General features: G+C 45.2%; 2 protein-coding genes across 3 annotated transcripts in view; both read right to left on the minus strand.

Moving 5' to 3' along the window:
* Positions 1-1,252: 1,252 nt before the first annotated feature.
* On the minus strand, positions 1,253-15,722 carry CRTAM (cytotoxic and regulatory T cell molecule; the record flags this gene model as incomplete). Its single annotated transcript, XM_082778017.1, has 13 exons — positions 1,253-2,213; positions 2,706-2,789; positions 3,154-3,297; positions 3,703-3,807; positions 4,279-4,350; positions 5,111-5,218; positions 5,443-5,508; positions 5,669-5,740; positions 6,329-6,499; positions 9,435-9,566; positions 9,794-9,946; positions 12,567-12,713; positions 15,674-15,722. 13 exons carry the CDS (start codon positions 15,720-15,722, stop codon positions 2,083-2,085), a joined length of 1,434 nt encoding a protein of 477 aa, XP_082634143.1. The 3' UTR covers positions 1,253-2,082.
* Positions 15,723-17,346: 1,624 nt separating this feature from the next.
* UBASH3B (ubiquitin associated and SH3 domain containing B) overlaps positions 17,347-25,807 on the minus strand; it is a 65,264-nt gene continuing 56,803 nt past the window's right edge. For both annotated transcript variants that reach the window (XM_082778093.1, XM_082778094.1), the window contains exons 12-14: positions 24,002-24,108; positions 22,941-23,050; positions 17,347-22,104 (exon numbers count right to left, since the gene is read on the minus strand). In XM_082778093.1, the coding sequence (XP_082634219.1) occupies positions 21,967-22,104; positions 22,941-23,050; positions 24,002-24,108 (355 nt within the window). In that variant the 3' untranslated portion in view covers positions 17,347-21,966. The remainder of the gene's footprint in view (positions 22,105-22,940; positions 23,051-24,001; positions 24,109-25,807) is intronic.

Below are 25,807 nucleotides of genomic sequence, written 5' to 3' on the forward strand. Positions count from 1 at the left end.
CAGCGAGCCGTCCGGAATTAGATGATTTCACCTGGCTGCTTTTACATTTTCACAAGTCCCTTGCACCCCTGGATTCGTACAGGGCACCGTGACGGGGAAAGCCACCGTTTAGCCCAGAACAGCTCGCAGGTGAGCGAGAAATTTGCCTGCAACCGGCTGCGGCCCCGCCGCCGCCTGAGGCGAGGCCTTGCGGGCTGCCCCCTGGGCGCACCGGCCCCGGGCCCGACACCACGGACCCCTCCGGTCTCCCCCCGCCGTAGTGGGTTGGGCCGCGCCGTCGCCATGGTTACACAGGGGGACGCGGCGCCGCACGTACCAAGTGTCAGGCCGGAGAGGGGGGGACGCGCTGGACCGGTAAGGTGAGGGGAGAGGCCCTCAGCTACCGGGGCTCCGGTACCGGCAGCGGGGCAGAGCCCCGGGGCTGCCGCCGCTCCCCCAGCCCGGCCGTGGTGTCCCTGGCGGCCCTGCAGGCTGCAGGCCGGGTGGTTATCACAGGGTTTGAGCTCTCCCGGTGCTTCACGAGCCGCTCTTGGAGGCGGGAGCGTTCAAAACGCCGTCGTGGGCGGCGGGCGGTGCTGCTCGGCCCTCCTCCCCGACACCCGCACAGCACCAAAGTGGCAGGATTTGAGCCCAAATTCAGGGCAGATGACAGGCATGGAAGCCTTAGAGGGCTGGTACAGTGCCCAGCGAGGGCAGGTGGAAGCAAATACGCAGCTGAAGGTGGGTTTAGGCCTCCCCAGATGACACACAGGTTACACATGTTTTTAGGGGCCCCTATGTATGGATTATATAGATTTTAGGTACAATTTTCCACACGTTTAATACATTTAAAGGGGTTGTGCACACTTAAAACCGCTTCTTAACCCCCTGCAGGGTCCACAGGTGGCTGCCAGGTCTGGGCTGGAGAGAGCCGTGAGGCTGGGCAGCTGCCAGGGCCCTCGGTTTTATAGGAAACATTTGGGGTTACCGAGTCTGTTTGTCCATGAACACCTGCCATCACCACACAAACCCTACAAGCTGAGTTTACAAACACTTAGGGTGTTTTATATTTCCTTGTGGCTTGGCTGAATGGAAAGGAATTCAAATGGGATGGTTAAACCACTGTTGCAACAGGCTGTGGACTGGCAGTGTTGTGGTGATAGCTGTGTTAAACCCATGTCAAAAATGGGGACACTTTCCACATAAAAATGAAATTAGTTCCAGCATTCGTTTCAAGAGCATTTATTTAATCCAGTATTCAGAAAGAGTTTTCAGCGTTTTTCTCACTTGTGATGAGAAATAATCATCTTTTCCGAGAAAAATAAATACAGCTTTCTGCTGTAGAGGAATGCAAATTTCCTTTGTTTCAGAAAGTTGATCTTACGGTACAGAACCCCAGTATGAGGCTCCTGCAAAAGAAAAGATTTCTTGGCATTGCAGGGCTCTCTGCAGATGAAACATCGTGGCGATGCTCTCAGCTTGCTCCCTCACAGGCAAGTGTCATCCTCGTTGCATTTGGGGTGTCCCAAGTGAAACACTGTCCTTCCTCTTCACCTTTGCCAACCCCTCATTTGAAGACTTCCAAGGGGGACAACTGTTTAGCTTAATACCTTAGACATCAGGATGCTTTCCTGCTTGGTTTGCTAGAACTGGATGGCCAGGTCTGGCTGTCAGAATGAGTTCATAGAAGTCCCAGTTGGTTTGCATCTCCCAGGGTTTCCTCTTCAGCCCTGTGCTTGCAGAGCGGCAGAAGTGTTGCAGGAATATCTCCATATCCTGTGGTCCCCAGGACTAACTGCGTACTTCCTTGCAAGGACCCTAATAGCAATTAGGGTGGATTAATGACCCATAATTCTGGCAGTGGTCAATTAAATCCTCTGAGAGCTACAGCTAAATCAGAGTGTTCATTGCTCATAGGTTGATAGGAGTGCCAGTCCCATCTACCTGTCCTACTGTGTAGAGGAAAAGAGTCCAGACTGGCTCTGGGATTGAGGATAGTCGCTTGTACTCCTGCTCCCTGACATCATACTGATTTGTGAATGCTCTAAGATAAATATTAAAAAACAGTGGTGTTTCTGTGTGTTTGCCAGAAGGACCACGTTGCTATACATCTGTTTCCCTTCCACATGTAAAGAGTTTCTCAGCTATTGTGATGTTTTTCTCTCCTGGATTCTTCTGTGGTTTTTCCACATATCCTTCTGTTACGTACTGCACGTTGGACTTCTGATTGACAGCTGGAAGATAAACACACATTTATTACTGAAAGATAAATACACATTTATTACTCGTTTATTACTGATTTTACCAGCCTGAAATACGTGCTATTTCATCGTGTTATAAAACAATGAACGACCCAGCATATTCAGGACTGTTTAACAATAGTTGAATTCCCCGTATAAACCACTCATAGTATCTTTAATGGCATTTCAGTAGATTGAATTTAGAAACTAGATAAAACCATTGTGATTATCCAGTCTGAACTATCAAATGAAAAGCCATGATTTTATTTTTTTACGGTTCTGTATCAAAGGTGAAGCTATGATAGAGGTAACTATGAGGTGGAAGACTTCAGGTGATGAAAGCCTTGGCTTTACAATATTCAGGTTTAGAATGTCCAATTTGCAAATATCTCTGTACAAAAAAAAGGTGGACAGTGATTTGCTTCTGCAGTGGTTGGTACCAATGCTCTGACAGGAATTTAATTTATATCGGTTGAAACTTTTTACCTTGTTCGTTCTTCTCATGGCCTGGACTTTCTTCGTTAGATTTGGATTTATAACTCTCCAGCGTCTGCTCTGAATTATCATTTTCTGTGCAGAAAACAAATGTAATTAAACACTGAGACTTTTTCCATGACTCTTCCTCACTCTCTGCCTTGAGCATAACAATCCTAGTCTTTCAAAGAGAAGTTAGAAAATAAGAGTGCAATTATCCTGGTCGTTCACAAAAGAGATGCTTAAGAAAACAATTTAGTTATGTGACAACTTGTGGCGGCTGAAGCTTGGCCCCAGGCCATCAGCTGCAGGGACTCTTCAGCAGCTGTTTGCACCAAGCCACAGTCGCTGTCTCTAGAAGGGTGTTTAACCAGAGGGCTGGAGGAGCAGTGTCCTCAAAAAAAAAATATATAAAAAAAATAACAGCGTTATCAGTAACTCAGACAGTGCCATCACTCACCTCTCTTCCACACACCATGAGCTTTTTTCAGCTTCCTCATAAAAAGCACAACAATGATGAGCAACACGAAAATCAGAACAGCCACCAAGCTTGGCAGCAGGACATCCTTCTCCCTTTGGATGCCTTCGGATAGCAGATCTTGCTCTGGAAAAGAGGCAGATGTATGTTTGTGTTGTTAAAGAGCTTTCTGGGAGTTTCTGGTGATTAAAGCAAGAATGATGTCTCACGGACAAGGCCAGGTGAACATGGGGGGAGTGCAGATTTCACCTTACTGGCCTGAGTTTTAAGATATGAGGTTAATATTTTCCCTGGTGTATAAACAAGCAAAACTGTTTGAACTCAGAGAATTTGGTAAAATGTAGCTTTTTTTCTAGATGGTAGAAATGGTTGTGTTTCTGTGGTCTTTCCTCAAGATTGCAAGTTAGCATTACCCTGGTGTGCTGACACTAGGTTTGGAGGTGGATACCTGGTCAGAGGGAGTCAGCTTGATGTTAGAAAGCCTGTGGCATGTTTGGAAGTTGTCACTGAAGAGTATTTATGAGAGCTTACCAAAGGTGATGATGGAAATCTGAGTTATGTTTTCACTTGGGGGTGAGGCTTCTGTCCTGGGAAGTTCGTCTTCTGTGACTGTGCCATTGGATGCTGTGTCAGTGCCTGGAGAAAGAAAAAGAACAGTGTTTCTCTGAAGGGCAAAGGGATGCTTGAGAAATCTTTATTTTTCCAGCAGCTCTGAAGGGCAGGGCACCTGGTAATGCAACAGAAAGGCTTCTGGAGCCCTTGACTTAAAGCACCGTGCTCACTTCCTTGACACTGCATTTCTTTATAAGATAAAGACCACTTAAGCTTTACGAACATAAAATCCTTGGAGTACTTTACTGAATACTTCCAATTTTACAGACTCACAGGAACGTGAACTTTGAATCTTTGTTATCTTTTTAGGCTTTCCCTGCCCCTTAGTTCACTTGAAATACAAGAACATGCAGCTATCCTTTTTCTTAAAGCAGATTCTTTTCTTGTATTCATCTCAGATTATCTTTTGCTGTCCTAGCTCGCAGAAGTGCAGTCATCCAGTGTGAGAATCACTGTCCTGTGATTCACCACCCCACGTCTGATGCTGTAACGTACCGTTTGGGACATGGTGACTCGGGGCACCAGACAGTTCTTCCTCTCCTGCTGCAGCTGATGTTGCTTCGGGCCCTGCAGAAGCAGAGAGGTGAGCTCTGAGTTTCTTACACACATGGATAATATAATATATCTTTGTGTAATTTACTATGATTTGTAAGACCAAAAGGATAAGACACGCAGTGTTTGCCAAAACTTTACATTGATAAGAGATTCTCTTCCTTATCAGTTACGTAAGCACATCGTGCTGAAAGATTTATGCTCCCTCTCAATGTTAATAGAGCTGATTATCAACAGGATGTAGCCATTCTGTGAAGTTTGCAGACACTGATACAGCGCTTTTAAACAAATATAAACAAAGGGTTCATGCCTTTCTAAAACAGGCTGTTGACTTTTCACTGCTTGGCCTATAACACTAAGCAGGTGCCCACTTTGGTGGGTTTTGGTCAACCAGTTTGCACAGTGGAGCTCTTTATTCTTCTGTTGGAAACAGTTCTCCAGTACAATAAATTCAGTTTGCAGCCATTTATATGCACAGATAATCTTTGTTGCACAGTGCCACCTAGTGCAGCCACCCAGAGAAATCCCAGCTTCAGCTCATGCCGTGCTTTTCTGACACATCACGAGAACGCTTGGCCAGTCTGGCTGCTGCCAACCCTGATGTAATTCTGCATCTAACGAGAGAGTTTGTCTGCTTTTATGGCTGTAAAACAGAGGCTCTGCTCACAGGCAGGAACTGCTGTTTTATGTTGTGTGCAAGATGGTAATATAATGACATTCCTGGTGGCATTTCTGTCCTGGTTTGATAAATTCATGTGATTAAGTCCAAACTTACAAGTAGATGTGACAGCTGGCTGGAGGTTTTGCTGGGTTGTAGTTGATGCTGAGCTGAGAACTGCTGGATTCTCTGGTACTGCAGAAGGGATGGTTGGCTGGTCGGAGTCTAGAGGAAAATTCCCAAACACAAGATAAACATCACATGTCACACATTGCTGTTCAGCCCAATCCCAAATGAAAACTGCTGTGGTGTTCTTCGTGCCTGGGCTGTTTGGGTCCCCTGTCTTGAGCTGTGGTTAGATTTACAGTCCTCCCTTCCCACCTTCAGTTTCCCTGTCTGAATATATTTAGCACCGTGAAATGAGTAAAAAATGAAAGTAAAACTCATACCATTATGTTGTGGGTAGCTTGGGGAGAAGTCTGTACTGTCGTCAAGATCTGACTCTGTTGCAGTCGCTGGGGGGAAAAAAAAACAGAGCAGGTCTGAATGCTGAGCAAAATCTTCCTCAGTGCTGTTCTTTTGCAGCCCAAGCTCTACGGAAAGACACTGTACAGCATTTTCTGTGATGGATGCTGTGCTTATCTGACCTGTATATTAATTAGAGGAAGACAATACCTGCAGGCTGCTCATGCTCAGAGACGTGTGTAACCACCTCTTGTGCAGTTGATGCAGGATATGTGTTTGTCACTGAAAAAAAACAACAGTACAACTTTCAGAGCACTTTGTAAGCATTTGTAGAATCAAGCAATCTAACGAGGAGCGAAGTAAGAATAATTAGACCCATCCTAAAGACAAGTAAATGGGCAGAAGGCAAACTGCTCTGAGAATTAAAAGCAGCTTCAGTGTTAATTTGCTATGTTTACACCCTTCTAGCTTTCCATGTGGATGTATCTAAAACACAGAGGACATGGGAAGCTCAGAGCTTTTTGAGAACATACACTCTGCATTACCTTTAAAGCTCTAGGGCAAACACTACCAGAATTCTAGCAGCAGCACTGGGGAACTTAGCCCTGCTGCTCATCTGAGCTGCTATGGTTTAATTTTAATGATTTTTAAGGTAGTTAGGAAGCAGAGAAAAAAAAAAAAAAAGCAAACATCAACAAGTAAACCATAAAACCTTAGTTTGGAGTTCCTCATTTGCCCCAGATAGCCCTCTCATGTAAAAATAGATTTCACACACGGGGCAGTAGAGCACAGCGTTCAGCTTTGCACGCGTATCTGCATAACCACTTGCGTGCTAAAATGAGATAGCTGCTGCTCAGAGCGCTGCAGTACCTGTCCCAGGGAGGTCCTCAAAGCGGAAAGGCACAGCCAGCTTCTCTTCTTTTAATGCTTTGTGGTGAACGAGGCAGCTGGCTGTTGAATTGGGCCCGTAGGCGAGGACTGTCAGCGTGCTGGTCGTGGTCCATTTCTCCCCACTGGCTTCTAACTTGTGCGTGGTGTCACCTATACGCCCGTTGGAAGAACACATTTAAGTGCTTTCTAGTCAAGAGCAATTTAATGAAAAACCTTCCAGGCACAATCTGCATTACTTTGCTCTGCTAGAGCAGCGCACGATTGCTGGGCCCAAGTGGTTCATTGTGTAAATGGATTTACACGGGAGCCCAAAGACAGCAAGGTCACCTTTTCTTCCTCGGTGGCTGTTTAAGTGCAGCCCTCGCTGCACCTCCTGTGCTTAACCCTAACACTCTGCTCCATTTCATGACTCACAGGGGGAAGTTCCTCTGCAGCAGTGCTCACACACCCTGGAAGACTGCAGTGGGATGTCCCAACACCCACCAGCACTTCTGGTCCTTACTGAATGGAACAAATTGCTTAGCTGGGGCCAGAACCCTCAGAGGCAAGGTTTGTAGCATGACCGAGGGCTAAAAAAGTTCAGATTCTGCTTAGTGATAATCTGAGGGTGCTGAATTTGTGTCTCAATAGCTGTACATTTGTTACCCTAAGCATACGAAGTTGTTGAATTTTTATTGATGTGCAATATTTATGTTTGCAATAAACATTGATACAACTCCATTAAATCCTGTACGAGTCCTCCATCATCCCCACAGTACAGCTTTGACTTCCCGTTTTACAGCTGGGGGACATGAAGATTAATTGCTGGGCCATAACGAATTAGAGGCAGTCGTGTGACATGTCTGCTGCACTCCCCAGTCCTCTAGGTAACACTGACTTCCACTCACTAATATTGGATGGAACGATGAAGATGTATTTCATGTGACACAGAGAGACGTGTTTGAATAGCTCTGGTGGAGAGGGAGGTTTTTTTTTCAGATGTTTACCTTAAATGCCCACAGTGGCACAATAATCTCAACTGGCTGCTTCTACTGTAGAGGTTCTCTGGAAACAAACTAATGCTTTCTCTTGACCTGTTCCCTTGGTAACATCCTTGTTTCTTAAATGAAAGAAATTCCTTGTTTCCAAATTAGCCTTTACAGATAATTTATTGTATCACAGACCAGTATTTCTTAGCACTCTTTTCCACCCCTAGTGGGGTCACATGAGAACTCAAAAGGATCTCACAGTGTTTTTGCTAGAAAGGAAATAATCTTTAATTGTCAGCAACAGCTCAGTAATTACAGCTGGTTTGCCCCTGCTGAGCCCTGGTGGAACTGAGGTGTTGCCAGTAATTAAAATGTATTAGCTATTTTCTGATTAGTATAAATATTTGCAGGAAGTGATTAAAGCTGAGAATGGAAGGGGGGAGAAAGAGGTGTTAGTCAAAGGCAGTCACCTGCAAAAAAGGAAGGGCACATGCAGAAAGTTTGAGAGTTGCTGAATTAGGACAGTTATTTTTTCCCTCTCAAACATCATTTGCATCTGCTGCAAACGGGCTGGATGGTGAATCAGCACCTCTTCATGCAAATATCCCTTCATTTAGCCAACCACAAATTAAACCAATCAAGCAAACCCAGCGCAGGCCCTTTGTTGCTTAATTAAGTTCCCAGGTAGCTGTGGGACAGGAGGTGGAGGGCCAGGTAGCTCTCATTGCTATGATGTGCTCTAATGCCTGGCAGGTGGTTGTGCTATGGATCTGAAGGTGCAAGGAGGAGACAAAGGTAAGTGTAGGTTTTTATTGAACTAGCTGGAAAAATGCTTGGTTGGCTTTTTTTTGTATTTGCTTCAAACAATATACCTCATCAGCCCAGAAGTGAGATCCTTTCAAGTTTAAGGACACCCCTCTTTTAGAACAACAGGAAGAGAATATATATAAGCTTAGAGCTGACACATTGCTTCCCTAAACTCTGTGTATCTTTGGAGGGGGTGCTTCTCTAAGCCCTTACAGTCAGACACAGCCCAGCCCTTCCTAGAACACACGTGGAGTTGGAAAATCTGCTTTTTAAAAATCCACGTACTGCTCCAGAACAGCCTTCCCCCTACAACTGCAGATAGTGCTGGCTTTCACAGGGCTCATTTACCAGCCGTGCTGCTCCTCCTGAGTGCAGTTCCTCTAAGCATGGGGTGTTATACAGCTGCATTAATGCCTGTATATCTGACAGCTTGGATTCTCCCCCACCCCCCTGTTTTTTTTTTCCTCTGGTCTTGATTTCCAGCTTTACTCAGGCCAACCTGCTTTCCTGCTGTTTTCTTGAGCTCTTAGTTAATAATAATAAAAAAAAAAAAAGCTATCTTGGGGGGAAAAATGTTACAGGCTAAGCTTTGAGCATGTTGCTTGGTGATGGAAAAAATACAAATAAGTTTGTTAATATGTAAAAGAAAATACATCTGCATCTATGAGTATTTTCCTCACGTTGACAGGGACCTTTCCTCTCCAGTGTGCTACAGTTGCAGCTAATAAGGCAGGTATTATTAGAATGTGGCCTTTGAAGCAGCTATTTATATGGTACACAAGTTAAATTGAGCTGCCTAGAGGCTCCGTTCCCCCTCATCTGTGTCTACCTAGCTGTGCTCAGGTCTGTCATCGCTGCAGGGCTGTGTGGGCTGTGTTTCCTGAGTGCTGTTCGTGGTGTGCTAGGGAACTGCCTGGCTCTGAGCAGCTTAATGAGAGAAAGGCAGCACGTGTGCAGGTGAGCTGCTCAGCAGAGCTAAGGAAAAACCTGTACCAAACACAAAATGGGATTTGTCATGGCTTTGCTAACTGGCTGCCTACGTGGACGTGCAAATTGTGCCTCCAGAGTTCTGGTTTCATTTTATTTTGGTGTAATTTCACTCCAGGTTCTCAAAGGGTTTCGGTGCCAGGTGCTGTTGTTCTTGCACCAAATGTGAGCAGGTGAGATGAGCCATCCTGTGATCTCCCCTGCACAAGCATTTAGTGCTGGCTTTTCTCCAAACCTGTGCCACCAGGGTACCATTTTTAGATGTGCTCAAGGCTGATAAGAAGAAATTGGTTTATAACAGTCTCCATTCTTTTAACGCTTACCTGGAAGTTGTATCCCGTTATCCAACAGCCAGGTAATCTGGGGCCGTGGTTTACTTCCTCGTGTAGAGCAGGACAGCGTAATGCCTCTTTCTGTGTCTTGGGATGCTTCCAGTACCGGTTTAGAAGGAGCAGCTGCAGCAAGAAGGTTTGCAATCAGTTGTAGTAACTCTTTCTGCTCAGTTTTATGAATGGCTGCGTGCACTAATAACGCTACGTAGCGTTGTTGGGTAGGGCTGAGCTAACACTGAGATTACGCAGTGCTAAACACCGTACAGTTGTATGCAAAAATGCAGCCCTGGAGTTAGGGAGCTGGCTTTGTTGTTCTGCTCCTCCGGCACAAAACAAGGATGGGAACTTACCCAACACCTCAACAGTCGTCGTCTTGACTTTGAACGGGGTGCCGTAGTAGAAGCATTTGTAGACGCCTTCGTCGTGCACTGTTACATTAGACAGTCGGATGGATAACTCATCCTTTGAATAATGGATAAGCTTGTACCTCTGATCTCTTAAACCTGTAAAGAAAACACAACCCAGCATGCTATGCGTGTTGGTACATAAGAGGAAGACAGATAATCAAAGCAGTAGTGAGCGAGATCAGTTTTGTTTACTGCAGTTCTTTTTTTAGTCATCAACCTTGACATAAGTGAGCAGTTGTAGCAAAAAGTGTTTCTAGCTGGTGCTGCCCTGGCACAGAGGCAGCAGTAAACTGATGAATGGGGTATGTGCTGCCAGCAGGGAAAACTATTTTTTTTTCTTTTTAACTCGGTAAAGAAGTTCAGTTTGGCAAATGAAAAATCTCCTTCCAGTTGGCGTGTAAGTTGAGTGCAGGCCTTGGCTTTGACCTCTGCTTCTCTTTGATTTTATGCAGGTAATGTCCCCTATTTGCCTCAGTTTCCCCTCCATCAAAAGGAGTTACCACATTATTCGGTGTCTGGGTAGCAACACGATGTGGTTAGATCTATATCCATAGTAAGAAACAGAATTTCTGAGGTTTTTGTAGCTCAAGAGGGGGTAATGCAGAGGTGCAAGTGATTTCCCTCAAGTCACAGACCTGAAAGGTCAAACCCTCTTGTTTTGTTCCTTTTTATTTTTTTGATGGAGAGGAATCAGTGAAAAAGAAACAGTTTAGAGCTGCTTCCAAGCCTTCAAAAAAAAAAAAGAGGGTCTTCGTCCTGTGTTCCCAGGTATTACAGCAATTTGGGTTCCTTAAATATTTAGGTAAATACAAGCAAACATTGGGGTTCAAGGATGTGATCTGTGGTCAGAACACCAGCATGACCCATGAATACAGAACCTAGAGCAAAGGCGCATGAAGCGGTGACCGCTTTCCCTTCTCCATTCCTCAACCTTTAATTTGGCCTTGAAAAAATCCCTTCCCTCTTTGGGTGCATATTACGATGTATAAATGAACGCTATGGTCAGCCCACACCTCTTTATTTACTGCTTATTAATTGGCTGTTTCTTTTCTCCTATCCTTGTCTAATTAGCTAATTTTAATGAGACTGTCACCTAGATGTACTGTGCTCTGCTGTGCAGTCCTACTTCTCTTGACTTTCTGGTGTTGGCTTCATTCCTCCTGGGTGAATCTTGGGGACAAGCCAGCAAGTCACATGGACTTTTCCCACAATCACAGCACAGAAAGTAATGTTCTGCCTCTTGAACTGAACTGAAACTGGGGATGTGGATCAGTCATTAGAGAGAAAACTCTCAAAAAGTGTCTTCATTTTTTAGCTGAGCTCTTTTAAAATGTAATTTGGGAGAGTATCATAGCAGTGCTGTAATTTATGGTAATGATTAAATATTAAAGGATTTTGGTAATACCATGATGTAAGACATATACACAATGAGAGGGGAGGGAACTGATTCGTGAAATGGGTTTTGGAGAAGCAATGTGACAAAGGATCACAGTGACGATTCAAAATAAAAACTGAAGATGTCCCTACCTAGCGTGAAGCTTGGTTCCTGTCTAAAGGACAGTTTGCCTTTGTAAAAGGAAAGCACTGACTTGTCAAGTATCCAAATGGCTTGCAAACTCTTATCCTTGTGGTTGTTATATCATGCATCATGCTGAGACATAATCGTGGGATACTGATGCTGTGGGCTGAATCCTCAGGTAATTTAAGGCAGATACTGGTTTTGTCAGCTCAGCTTAGAGTCTGCACTATAGATACTAGTGGATATGTCCTAAATTGCTGTGTCAGCTCAGCAAAGCTTCAAGCATCAAAAGGGCTATGTCTGTTAAAGGATGGAGATGCTTAAAACTGGTATTGGAGATAACTGGTGGCGAGGGGAATTCATCCTTGGTCTTGGTTCTTGGGTACAAGACCTGACTAATGGACCACAACAAGAGTGAGGAACCCCTGCCATAGCCTGCTGTGATTCCTGGAAGCTTGGATATCCGCACCAGGCAGGTTATAATAAACAAGCAATACTTATTTGTGGTATTCTCTGTTTAGAAATGTTCACAACACTTGTGGGAAATGCTCGGGGGCTGGTTGGATGCAGATAACAGGACCCTGGAGCTGGGATTCCCAGAGTAACCAAAGAGGACGCTTGGCTCCTGCACTGTTTCAGTGGGAATTGGGTTCCTGTTATTTGGATAAATCCCCAAAGGCTTTAACAAGCGTGGATGCTGACTAGGTACTGTAAAAATGGGGAGGGCTAAGGCAGACCTCATCTTGCAGAGCTGTCAAGTTTGGATAAGAGAAAGATTTAGAAGGCATAGTGAGTGGAAGAGAACACAGTGACTGTAATTCTGGCTCTGTCAGCACGTAGTAAAAACTTTTGCTCTGTTATAAATGTTTCCCCTTGATGTGCTACATCTAATGCCCCCGGTGAGGGGGAGAGCACCCAGAGCTTTCAGGCAGGACCCCTCCCTGCCACTCTTGTAAAGCAGAGTGGGTTTTGTGCTGGCGGTAAACACAGCTCCTTGCTAAAAGCTGTAGTGCCAGACCACTCTTGTGGGGGTTTCCATTTCATGAACTTCCTGCCAGAAAGGGGCTGAGCGTAAAACCATCTCAAGCGGTTGGGTAGCAGGTGAGTCAAACTGGCCCTGGGTGGGAGCTGGAAAGCCCACCCCTAACTGACCCTCTGCTCCACACGGAAAGTGCCGCCTTCGGTTTTCACACTTACCCCACTTGGTGTCAAGAAAAATCGTAAACCCACGAGGGTTTAGCCACTGCCTGATGGAGCTGTTGCTACCCCCGAGGGTGCAGCTGAGATTTAGGTCCTCTCCTTCCTGCAGAGTTATGGTTTCACCGCCAGCTTCTGCGAAATCCCCTGCCAGACGAGAGGGGGGAAAAAAACAACCATTAGAACACGACAGTGAAGTGACAATGTTTTGCACTGAGCAATGTGTCAACTTTCCTTTTCTCAAGGTTTTTCTAGATGGGGAAAATTGCCAGTGTAATTGTACTGATTTAATTAAACCACAGTGACTGTGGTGACCTACCTAATGACTAGGTAAGGCTTGTGACCTTTACTGCCAGCGCAGCCAGGTGCAGTTATTCGATGTTAATCCACATGAATCAATGCAGAATTGATAGCACACCCAATTAATGCACATGTTCTCCCTGTAAAAATTAAATTTTATTCCACATTCCTTTCTGGAGCTGTTGAACGTGATTTGTAAGGGTGTGCAACGGAGTGGTAGCTGTGAGTGATTGGTATCTCTGAAAAGGTTTTTTTTTTCATTTGAATGCAATGCTGCAGCTGCTTTGAAGCTTCTTTTGCAGGCAGGGTACACAAACCTGGCCTGGCACAGGTTACTGAAATGAAATTTCACTTACTCCTCCCAGGTGATTTTGCAGACGGGCAGTAAAGTGCGTTTTTCTCTCCAGACATTCTGAGATATGTAATACACTTTGCGAAAATATTTGATGGCCCGGAATGAATTGCCTTCTCCAGAAAAAGCATGCCCTGGAGAAATTACTAAGAGCAGTGCCCTGGTCAGAGTTAAGTAAATAGGCAGTAAGAGGGTTTTATTTTTCATTCCTGTTTTGTGTGTTTTGACTTTATTTTCAGGTAGCTGCCTGCTGCAAGTTCCCGTTGCGTACACGCGCGCTGCAGTTTGGGGAAATGAATCTTCCTGGGCTTCAGGAAAGCTTTTCATTTTCTTAAAAACATTTTAAAATATAACAGAAAAGAAGCTATTTTGGGGCGTTTTTGCTACTAAAATCAGAGGAAGGATTTGTCTCTCTGTAAGAAAGGGGTTGCCCGTGGGTATCTATTGCTGTTGTTCACCTTTGACTTGAGTACACGGGACAATGTAGCCACCTTCACAGAGCACTTAGATTTGGGGGGGAAGGAAATCAAACTGAAAATGGCAGAAAAATTACAGCCTAGGAATAGATTTCTCCATTTCAAGGCTCTTTCTCCCTAGTGCCTCTGATTTGTATTTTTTTTTTTTTAATTCTACCTCTGCTTCTCTGCTGGTTTCTCAGGGTTCGTGCCAGTTGAAGGAGCTTGCAGAGGAGTGGTAGCAAAAAGGAGATTTCCTCGCGTAGGTTCCACTTGTGAAGACCTGTGTCACAGGAGCGTGCTGGTAAAGCAGCAAAGGGGGCCTTGCCTGTGGTTTTTCACACTGCTTTTCACAGTGGCTGTGTGGGGGCTGCTTCCTGCTGCTCGCAGCAGCGTGGGGTCTGTAAGTCGCACCTTTTGAGGTGAGAGAGGCAGGGCAGAGCAACGAAAAGATGGGGGGTGTTGCTTGCTATTTGCTTTTTTAAAGCAGAAAAGAGCAGCCCCCAGAGTGGAGCATACACGTAATTTCCATGTGAGACCACGGCTTCATGCAGACCATGACTCACAGGACAAATTTCTCTCCCTTACGGGGGGCAGCTTGACGTGGCTGTGGGCTTTGAGCCTCTGCACCCACCACAGTGTAAGCACGAGGGGTGCCAGCTCCAAAGGGGCAGTGTGGATCCCAGGTGCCCTGGGTACCTTGAAAAACTGGTCTGTGATGAACTACAGTGATACGTCCACCTTCTTAGCAGGACAGGCCAATAATTTCTTGCTGGAAATTGCAAGATACAAAGGAGCAGAACGGTGCAAGCCTCTGCTGCTCTGTTAGCCACCAGAAAATGCACACAGAAATTGTTGCAAGGATGTGCGCTCACTCAATCATTTCACAATTGTCTTTAAAACTGGAGTCTATAGAGACATCCTGTTTAATCAGTTATTTTTGACCTGTGGCCACAGATACGTGGCAGTCTGGGTTGGTTCTTGAGGTCCTGTGAATGATGGCTGAGAGCACCTAGCGTGGTCATCGCGCAGCAGTCTGACAATAGTGGGGAATTGGGGTTGGACACCCAGAAAGAGTGGGAGCTGCTGCTTTGCAGCAGGTTTAAAGGGCACTGTGAGCACTGTTTCAGCTAGGATATAATTAACGACCTGTTAAGGCCTGAGCTCTGTTAAATACCATCAGGGATCAGAAAATATCCTAAGCGTACTGTGTTAAAAAATGCGTTGTTGCTGTCTGGACTCTTAGATTCGATACGGCCTCTGTTAATGATACCTCGGTGTGTGAGATCACACCGAAGTGTCCACAATGCCACTGCTTTGGCTTCTGCTTTTGCCTTTAAGAAGGGAGAGAGACTAACTTTGGCCAGCACCAGGCTGGAGGATGCGTACCTCCTGCAAAGGGCAGGAATGACTCTTCTGAGGATCATGAGCTGTCAAAAGCTGTTTTGTCTCTTTCCTCACCTAAGTCTTTCCACATTTGACATGGTCAGATGTGAACCTCACGCTCTAGTGTATGAAAGAGGAGATTAGCAAAGCAGGTGTAAGATGCATCCTCTAGCAGGAGTGAGGAGACTGAGCATTTAAAGTGCTTTTCGTTTTCAGAGTACTTTGAGTGCTTTCTAAATTACCCCGGCTTGTTAGATTAGCCTCTTCTTAGAAAAATACCTGAACAAGGGCACGTACAGATATCCAAGCCATGGAAAGTAAGCTGCACATATTTAAGGGAGCCTCTCAATTTTTCAAGGCTTTGCCATCTCAGTGTGCTGCCAGCTGCTGGTAGGCGAATTGGTCTCACTGCTACAGGGTTTAGGATTCAGCTGGAATTCAGCACCCTGTCTGCTGCACCAGCTGCCTTTGGGAGCTGGGTGACAACACAACATCCTCAGTAAGAAAACACCAGCAGAGCTGCCTTGCGTGGTGTGCTGCAGCTCTGGGAACTGAATTCTCTAAGCTGGAGTGCTGTAAAGGTAGGAGCAGGTAAAAAAGAGCAGATTGCTTACCTTGTGTCAGGAGCAGAGCCACGATGTGGAGCGCCGTGGTGAAATTCATGTTGTGGTGGCAGTGCTGCCTGCGCAGACTTCCTCTCCCTGTCGGGGTGAGCAGCAGGTCTCTTTTCAGCACGGGGGGAACAGATTAACCATGACTTCATCACTGCCGGGGTCTCTGCCTCCTTTGCTTTTTTTTTCTGTTGTTCCACTCTTCTTCCCCCCCTTCTCACACGTTTCCTACGTGTCGGTGAAAGCTGAGCAATCGTTGACCTCATGGGGCCCTGAAATGAAGCTAGTGGGCGGCAGGAGTGGGGGCACTTCACCTTGCGCCCCTCCACCTCCATCTCATTCAACCTTTTTTGTGCAGGGGAGAGGGGAAGAGAGACACACAGAGGTAAAGATTAAAAGAAACACATGCCTGGGGTGATCCCACAGGGGCACCATTCAGGATTTAACTCCTGCCGATGGGGAGGCACCCAGGAACGCAGAGAATTTTTGGGTGCTGCTGGAGTGCAGGAACTGCAAGGCTGCTTGAAAACCCAGCAGTGCAGATTTAATCCTTGGAAAACCAGTCTCAAGTCACTCCATACCTTCTCCTGCTGTGTGCGCGGGATGTTTGCATTGCTCTGCTTGCAGGGAACGAGGAAGATGGGGAAGGTGATTTGCTGTGTGTGGTTTGTGGCTCTTTGGGGAGCGAAGAGCCTTGGGAGGTGACTTGCAGGTTCATTGCTGAGCATGGGGCAGGGCTGACTACATCAAGGGGTCCTAGAGAACCAGTGGCACTGGCCTGATTCCTTCTCAAGCAACCTGGGGCATAGCCAAGCTCTTTCCTGGGTGTACGATGTCCAGTATCACCACAAGACTCTGTTGGCAGAGCCTCTTTTCACGTTGTAGTTGTGTGCTGATTTACAAAACGGCCTCAGCACATCTTCCTCTGGCAGGTTTCTGTAGCTGCCCAACGTTGAGTGCAAAAGACTAATTCCCTTTATCTTTAATAAGATAGGAAATATGGTTTAAACCAGTATGCATTTGCAGGACATGAGTTTGAGTGAACTGGACAAAATGGTTAATTATAAACACATTCTGCTTTCCATCTTTAATTCATTAGAACCTATTTCCATTGAATTTTCAGGTGCGTGGAAGTGTCACTCCATTAGTCTATGCTTGATAAAATGTATGGCTTTTATGTTAATCATGATATAATCAGTTTTACCAGAAAACAGCTGTAGGCCATAAAATGTAATGTAATTAGCTGGTTTGAAAGGAAAGAGTCTCAGTAGTTGATTAAAAAAATCTGGATTTTTTTTAATCCAGTAATCAAGGAAGAAGATGTGTATTATGAAGGTAGATAATTCTTTTGTTTAAAAGGTGTGCTCCCAGTGCCACGAACCTGACAGTGAAATAACTTTTGGGGAAAAGCCATGAAGCAGGAGGGATGACACTGAAGCCGTCTGCCTCCAACCCAGAGGAAAAACCCTGTCCCTGTGCTGCAGGAGGAAACCGAGACTTGAGGGGGTTTTGTGCCATCTGCTGTCAAATCGATGAACTTCACCTTTAGTGAAGGGAGGAAAATAACTCGAGTTCCCTTCTCCTTCATTCTTCACCCCAGCAAAGTCCAAAACAAAGAGGAAAACTTAAATAGGAAGGGCCAGGCGTGGGAGCATGACATCTTTATTAAATCATCTATGAGGCATTTTTGTCTGACTTCAGAGAAATCCATTTAATGTAATAAGCAAATTAAAACGCAATGGTTGTTTTAACAGTTGTTAGCACTTGAAGGTGAGATTAAAAACAACCAACCCCTCAAAATAAAAAAAAAATACAGATGTCACAGGTAATTACAGCTATTTTTGGCAATACAATTATTGTTTTTTTTAACAGCAAACATTTTTCTCAAATAAATACAATCTGCTCACACTAAAAAAACATAATAAACAGAATGATACAATAGGTTTAAAATGGAAAAAAAAAAAGTATGCACTGATAACATCAAGTTTTAAGAACTGTCCACAGAGAGAAACTTCAGAAAATACATTTCAATAGGAAGAAATAGAAAGGAACTGGCTGTGTATTTTGTGATGTTGTGTGTATGGTTCCTGGATATTCCCCAGGGAATGAATTTTTGAGGAAGTGGTGAGAACGAGATAACAATTTAGTGATGCAACCAATCACACTTAGTTTTTTAATTCATTCACCGTTTTAAGCATGTTTGCTCCCACCATCTCTGCACATCTATTTTTGAAGTTCAAATAATTTCCCCTATATTTAAGCACTTCTGTGGTTTAACTATTAAACTTTCCTTTCTAAACAGTAGGTTTCTTATGGAATTTCAACGCACTTTAAGTTGTGAAGCATTGCAAACAAATTTCCAGCTCTGGGTTTTAATGAGATTTATCTAATTATGGCCTAACTCAGCTATTTAGCATTGCTCTTTTTGAAATGAGCATGAATATAATCAGACTCTCACCCCACTCTTATGCATTGCTCAGATCAGGACTGGGAGGGCTCAACCCCAAATTGATGTAGGACTCCCCTGTATTCCTTGTGAAGACAAAGGCAGGTGAGGGGTGGGAGCCTGTGGTAGGACCAGGCTTTGTGGGGCTTCATCCCAAGCCTGGGGAAATTAGGAGAAATCTTCCTGTTTGTGTCCCTGGGCTCCGGGTCAGGCATTCTTGAGGACCCAGAGGGAGAAGTCTCCAACCCCTTGTTCCCAGTTCAGCAGCTAAGTGGGAAGGCTGAGTGTGTCACAGTGTCCCAGGCAGCCCCTTCCCCGTCCTCTGACCCCTTCTCCCCAAGAGCTGTGGTGAGCACACAGGGAATGGTTACAACGCCAAAGTCCTTAAGATATTGTTACCCCAGGGACTCAAGGCTGTGGATACAAAATACTACACTGGGCAGTAGCGTTCTAGCATCTCTTGTAGCCTCTTTGTTTTGCAGAATTCCCTCTCATTGCCTTCACGAAGAACAATTCCTGCAGAATTATTTAAACAACCGCTTGTCTGGTGATGTAAATCATCATTTTCAGAGTAACATTGATACTAGAAGCTAACAACAGGAAGAAAGGAGGCTCTTAACATCAGCTGCCTATTCTTTCTGACGCTGTTCAGACTGAGTGAAAAGGGAAATATTTTTTTTTTCCCCCCCTGAGGTTATGACCTGCATCCTCAGTTTATGTAAAGAGGCAAAGCTCTGATTTGAGTATACAGGGTCAATTTACACTTGCTGAGAACCTGGCCCTGTGCTCAGACTATTCAAGCATTTAGCTGTAGCTACCACTGCACAAAATGTAAGGTAAGTTCATGAAACTTTAGACCTGGGATCTGTAGTAAGCTAGAAAGTTATCCACAGCAGAGTTCGAGTCAACGGGGTGGGACGAGCTGCGGTCTCCCCCCAGCTACTTCAGCACAGGGAGATATCAAGTCCAGGGGTACAGGCCCTTTGCAAAGACTTGGTCAAATCTGAGCTTGGTAAAATGTGCCAGTTCTGCCCCTCTGGCTGCTGAGTGCCATCCCATCAGCAATTGCTGTGCTAGAGTTTGATCCACGTCTTTTTCTAGTCCAACCTTTTAAGTTACAGTTTATGGAAATACTGGAAGAACAGTTTATTCTTGGCAGGTTTTCAGCTTTATTCCTTAATTGGTAAAAGAGGACAAATCTAGGAATTGCTGTTTGCCTTCTACGCCCTAGCTGAACTCTTAGGATCCGAAGCAGCTCACAGTTACGGTAAGAAGACTTGCACCCACTTCAGGCAGATCAAGCCTAACATTTTTCTGGGACAAAACCCTGAAGCGATGTTAAATATACATTAATGAGCAGCAGTGGAGTGGAAGTGAAGCAGCAACTGTTTTGTATTCTTAACATCTTAATTAAAAATTGAAAAGGAACATATTTCTTACTTTCCCCCCCCAGTAAGCCCTAGCAACATGAGAACACTTAACACAAAACACCTAGGAGAAATCCAAATGCTGGAAGAAAATAAAATTTTCTTTCTGAGACTTTTGACACCTGAAAAATCTAATGACAGGTAAGACTACAATTGTCAAAATACTTTCCCAAGCATCCAAAAATATATATTTTTAAGAAGAGAGTATTTTAACACATTCTACCTTCTAAAACAGAGTACTTTTTTCTGTATTACTCACTATACGCAAAGATCAGCTAGTACAATACTCAAATTGTGCATTCAGCTTTTGTTCCCTCTCTGTTTCATGCTTCTGTCAAAATAAGTTCTTTGTAATGTGGTTTATCTGCAATAGGACCTAAGTAGCCTCCGCTGTTTTGTATAGGTGATATTTGGCATCCCTACTCACATCTTCCTCACCCATAGCATGAAACAAAAGCCCACCTGGATAATCACACATGTATCAGTAACCAAATCAGTTTTTGTGTGATTGTCACCTATTTAATTTTAAAGAAACTCTTTGCAAATGTGCAGTGAGTAAGCAAGGAGGAAAACAAGCCAGAAGTGCTCTTCACAATGCCTGTACACAGCCAAGAATAGTTTAAATTATAGTTTAAGAACTAAAGTGACAGCAGCGTAACTGCACCGGAGCAGTTTCCTTCTGTCATCTCATAAGTTATCTCCCTGACTTTTTAGGATACATCCCTGGAATCATAATGCACTTATGAGTGGCCTACTGAGCATCACGTAGTCATAAATGTATAAATAACGGACTACTGGCATGGATCGTGACCATATTGCACAGGATGAGCTCTCTCCTGACTCAAAATCTGTACAGTGTTTTCTATACTTGCCCTGGCAAGCCCAAGATTGACTTGTTAAAGCCAGCCAAAAACAAACTTTAATCTGTCTATGACTAATATGCTTTTGCTAAAGCTGGCTGGTATAAACCCCTGTGCCATACAAACACTTTAAATAAGGATACTAATGCTTGCTGCAGGAGGAAACATGGACAGAAGAGGGGAACTCTAGGATGCCAGAATCTTTTCTGAACTGCCTTTGATGTTATTTTGGGAATATTCAGAATTATGCTCCAAACCAAGAAAGGAGTATGCCCAAATCCTTTTTTACCCTATTTACACACAATTTTGAGTACCTTCTCAAAGTTAGCCATACAAACGTCCGCAGGAAATTTTTGATTCAGGACAGAAGACTTAAGGTAATATTGGCTAAAAGAAACCTGGATAAAGAAACTGGATAAATAGCATCTTAATAGGACAAAGCATGCTGCTCCTAAATTTCAGTGTACTGTTTTTTCAGCTCTGCTTTGTCTTTACGACAGATGGCACTTAGGAGTTAATGAAAGGAAGGCAAGCTTGCAGTCAAGGCCAAATTTCAGTGCCGCCTTTTTGACTTTAGCATTACCCACTTAAGAAAGCTGCCTGCTGCAGAACCTTATCAGGGCTGACAGAAAACCTCAGGAGGAGCAGAAAACCACCGCTGTGTAAATGACCAGCACAAGAACCCGGTAGAAAAGGCAAAGCCCCTTTTCAGGGGATATAAATGACACAGACACTTTAGGCTGGCTCTGTGCACAAGAGTGGATTTCAATAATTTAAATAAAAAGGGGAATAAAAAACAAAACAGCCTTTCTACATCCTCCAGGTTTGATTGGAACAGGCTTATTTCATCTCTGCTTAAGAGCAACAGCTCCCAGTCGTTGTTCACAACGGTGCTGGCTTTTGATGTGCAAGCTTCATCTGTAAGTGATGTGAAATTCAGATCTTTCTTCTGCTGCAGATCAGTGTCAATCTTTGCATCCACAGTATGCACGAGCCTAACCCAGGGCTGAGATAGAGGAGAGGAACAATCTGATGCTGCCTGCAGAGGCAACGCTGACCTCTCATTTCCAGCTGGTGGTGATAGGCTTTGTGAACGGTGCTGAGAACTTGGGGGTTGTGAGCGAGGAGGGTGTCAACACGTGGTCCTGAGCAAGCCTGCTAATGCTTTGCAAAAAATAGCAACGAAAAAAAACCCAAACACATCCTGAATGCTCGCCTTTCACACGGTGCTAGTTGTTACTAGCAGGGTGCAGAAGGCAGTACATGGTACTGGTGTTAACAGAGCTCCATTCAAGGTGGGAAAACTTACCCGAGCAACTCACTGAACAGAGATTCCCTGCAGTGCAAGAGGTTCAATCTATATTTTAATATTTTTTCCTCCAAATCAGTCCCTTTTGCATTTGCCTAGTTGTATATGAGCATTTTTGCGTGACTCTGGCCGTGTAAGAGATATGCTAGACGAGCTGTTTGTGTGATCCACGTAACATGGTAGGACTACTCCACTGTCAATAAACACAAGAACGAAGAGACATTCTCGGACGCTTAGAAAGGCCGTGGGTTTTCCTATTCCTGTAGTAAGGTTTCTCTCCAGTTAAAGCCTCCAGTTGGTCCATGTGTGAGAGGGAGGATGGGGGGGTCTGTAAGCTGCCAAACACCTGTATCCCCTAGTTCTTCGCATGAACAAAACCCCAAGTAGGGAATCTGTGTGGAGAGAGAAGGAAATAAAGGCAATAAGCAGGGATTGAGCTGCACATGGAGCTCTTGTGCTCCTAAAGAGAGGCTCTTGTCTCTCTCTCCCTCTCCCCAAAGCCCGTTTGCAGGAGATGACTGTAGGATTCTGGCGTGACAGCCAGATTTCATGCAGAATTGTACACGTAAAACACTGGGGGAGATGGGTAATGGTTTTGTAAGGTAGCTTAAACACGTTCAGTTCAACCCAAAGGTGTTATGTTGGCTGGCGTGGACTCAAACCCCAAAGGCCAGTGCAGGTATGAAGGGGAAATATGGATGAGATTGTTTTTGGGGGTGCTCAGATCAGCTGTGAATATCCCAGAGTGTCCACAAGGCTGGCAGGTGCCAAAGCCATCTCCTTTTGCAGGGCTGGAGGAAAGGAATGAAGGCAGGAGACCCCATTATCATTTTCAGGCTTTTTTCCTGCCTGCTATCAGCTGTTTGGAGCGGAACGAGAAAGGGAAGGGCTGTAGGAAGGAGAAGTGCCCTGGTTGGGGTGCTTTTAGTACTGGATGGCACTCGGGGTGTTCTGTACAGCCCGGTACCTATGGGATTATAGCAGTGGCACCAGGTGCCAGCTGTAGGTGAGCATCGGATCCCCCGCTATCTGTTACAGAAGCGACACGTCAAGTTAAGCCCCTTTAACTGATCTGCTTTCCTCTCGTGACTTCTGAAGTGAGTGAAACCCAGTAACAGGCTGAACGATCAGCCGAGAGGAACAAAGCGTCCTCTGCCTGGTTAAGCAGATTGCAGGCTGCTTTCTCTCTTTTTAAAGCCAGTGAGCTTTACCCCTCGCTGGTAATTACCTTTCGGACCATCTGTACAAAGTCCTTGGAGTTCTGCGGCGAGAGCCCTTGGAGCTGGCAGGTACAGGCCTCCAGGGAGGACGCATGTGCCACTATCAGGATGTTATTCCCTGAAATACAGCGAGAAAAGCGTGCTGAGGTGGGAGAGGAAGCCAGCTTTAGGGACGGGTGCCCGAGATGCAGCTGACCATTTAAAAAATTTCCAAACAGGTTCAGTTCGTTATGTAAAAGCTCATTAAATTATGTGAATGTGGGAAAAGGCATGGTTTAATGACTTGTTTAGAGCATTTCTCAATTTTCAGGATAAGCTCTGTGCTACTGATTTTTAAAATGGCTTTCTGAGGAAAACAGGAATTGCAGTGAGACTCCACCTGTCCTGTCAAAAAGCACTTTTCTTCTATTTAAAAATTAGTTCTGATTAAGACAAGCACTTTAATCTCAGTTGCTGCTTTTTCACCCCATTTGCTTTAGATTTCCATTTCCAAGATCCTTTACGCCCGATGTTGCAGAGTGCTATCAAGGCTTGTGTGCAAACTATTAAAATGAAAGGTTTAGAATTTGGAAACGGATCAGCGAGATGAAATTAATGAGATCCCCAGAATTTTGGAACATCCTGTTCCCATGCTGTGAATGCAAAATAGGAGCTAGAGATTTTTTTATTCCACTGTTGCATTTGGAGAAACGTTCTGCAGTCTTCATGGGTTATATATTACAGAAGAATAGCACAGATAGGGGGTGGCAGATGCCCCATCTGATGCTGGTAACAGACAGCAGGGTGCCAATAGCTTATTTATTCCCTGGAAGAAGACTGTCTGCATTGTCTTGGTGTCTGAAAAATACTTCTGCTACTGAAGCTGAAGGAGCTTTCCTGTAGGCTGAGCTTATCTAAACTCAGCTCTGCCACACACAGTTTCACCTGGCGTTTCCAACCCCTCTGGGAGAGGGGATGGGAGATTTGGTTATGGGGTTTCACCTCCCTGAAGAGGGAAGGACTGGTGAGGAATATCAGCGTTCACATCCCGGGGAGCCTGTCTCGTTCTCATCCCCTCTGGAGCACTTACCTTTGCCTTTACATTCACTGATGATTTCTTTTGTTACTTGGTAGCTTCTACTTATGTACGTATCATAAGATTCAGAAACCACCAACTTGCTGACGGGAATATGAGGTCTGCGAGCAGAAAAACAAGAATGGTAAATTAGGAGAAGAGCTAAAGTTGTAAGTGCGAGTGATGATTCCTCTGAGCGTACGTCTGTATTTAGCTCTTCTAATTTCCCAGGTCCCCAGAGCTCAGTGTCAGGACCACTATGAGGCTTTTTAAACCTCCAGACCGAGATGTTTCCCTGTTTTCCAGTAAGATATTTTTGATTAGCGGGGAAATTAAGAAAATGCTTCCTCTCCTGTGGACAAGTCAGAGGAGGCAGTCTGTAATGTGCTGATTCCAAACGTGTTACTTTGGCAATGCCATGCAGCCATGGCAATAGCACTTTGCATTTACACACTAGATCAATAGATTTCAGGGTTCATCCACCCAAATAAAGGGAGTGAAGGGCAGGAGAACAAAATGTATGGTGCTGCCAGGGCTTGCAGCCTGATCGGAGGGTGGGCAGCAACACCCGTGGCTGCTTCAGGAGAGCCACAGTGCCTGGAGCAGGCAGATGCTGCCTCTCCTTGGTACTCGTGTGCTTTGATGCTGAAGGGCAGGGGCAAGCTGCTGCTTTGGCTGTCTGTAAAGCTGCATTGCTGGGAAATGCCTGGAATTAGCCGACCTCCTCCTGGGCCAGGGTGTTTAAGTGAATTGCCCGATGGGGCTCCAGCCAGTTGTTCCAGCTGAAGCAGGTTGATGTGTGCAGAGCAGCGCAGGATAGGAAGCAGAAAGCTGTATTTTCATGCCATGGTGCAGGGAAAAGACACATCTTTACCCTCCGTTCAGTGACCTGAGATGTGCACAGGTATCACCCGTGTGACAGGAGGAGAGAGCACCTGGAGGATGTCTCCTAATCCCCTACCTAAGCAGCTGACCACACACGAGCAGGCTCTTTCCTTATGCTGAGAATATTCCTTTGTGGAGCAGCCACGCTCCTGGTCCAGCTGCTGTGCTGAGCCTGAGCCACGTGAGAGCCTTTCAGGGCCAAACACAGCGCGAGGACCTCTGCTGAGATACCCTTGTGCTGGAATTTCAGCTGCAGACCAGAGGGATGTAACTCAAGTGGCTTCACGGTATAATTAGGCATGAAAAAAATCAGTTTTTTTTTTAACGTTTCAGCTGCTTGCTTCACTTGAATGTTCTTAAACAGCCGGGTGTGCTGGGACTACGGGAAACACCAGCGGTTCTGGTGATATCACAAACCACAAAAGCTGACACACAAAATGTTTGTCACCAAGCCCATTTCGGTGGAAGTCCCGTGTGTGTACGCTGTAAAGGTTTTGTTTTCACCCGAGACTGCTCAGCCTGTGATCAGACTCGTGCCAAAATAGAAAGGGCTGGTGTCTGCGAGAAGTCGTAGCGACACAGATATTTTGGTGGTGGAGGACTGGAAGCGTGCGACCTTTGGGGAGTTTCTTTTTTTTTTTGGGAGCTCTTCAAGCCTGGCTTGCATAAGTGAATCATAAATTTGAGAGTAGGAAGCCCGAATAGATCATCCTGTCTGTCCTTTACCACATGGCAATTTCTGCTGGGTTTTATTTAGCCTTTTTCGGTGCGGTTTACGGTAAAAAATGTAAAATGTGTGTGCTGGGCTGAGGGCAGCATGGCAGAGCGAGCTGGGGATGTGGCACCTCACCAGGCACCGGGACTGATCCGGCAGCCACAGGGCTGAGCAGCAGAGCTGCTGAGCACCAGGCAGGTCACCTCCACACTGCTGGAGCT

Source organism: Aythya marila (assembly GCF_965140915.1).
Source record: "Aythya marila genome assembly, chromosome: 23".
Lineage (NCBI taxonomy): Eukaryota > Metazoa > Chordata > Aves > Anseriformes > Anatidae > Aythya > Aythya marila.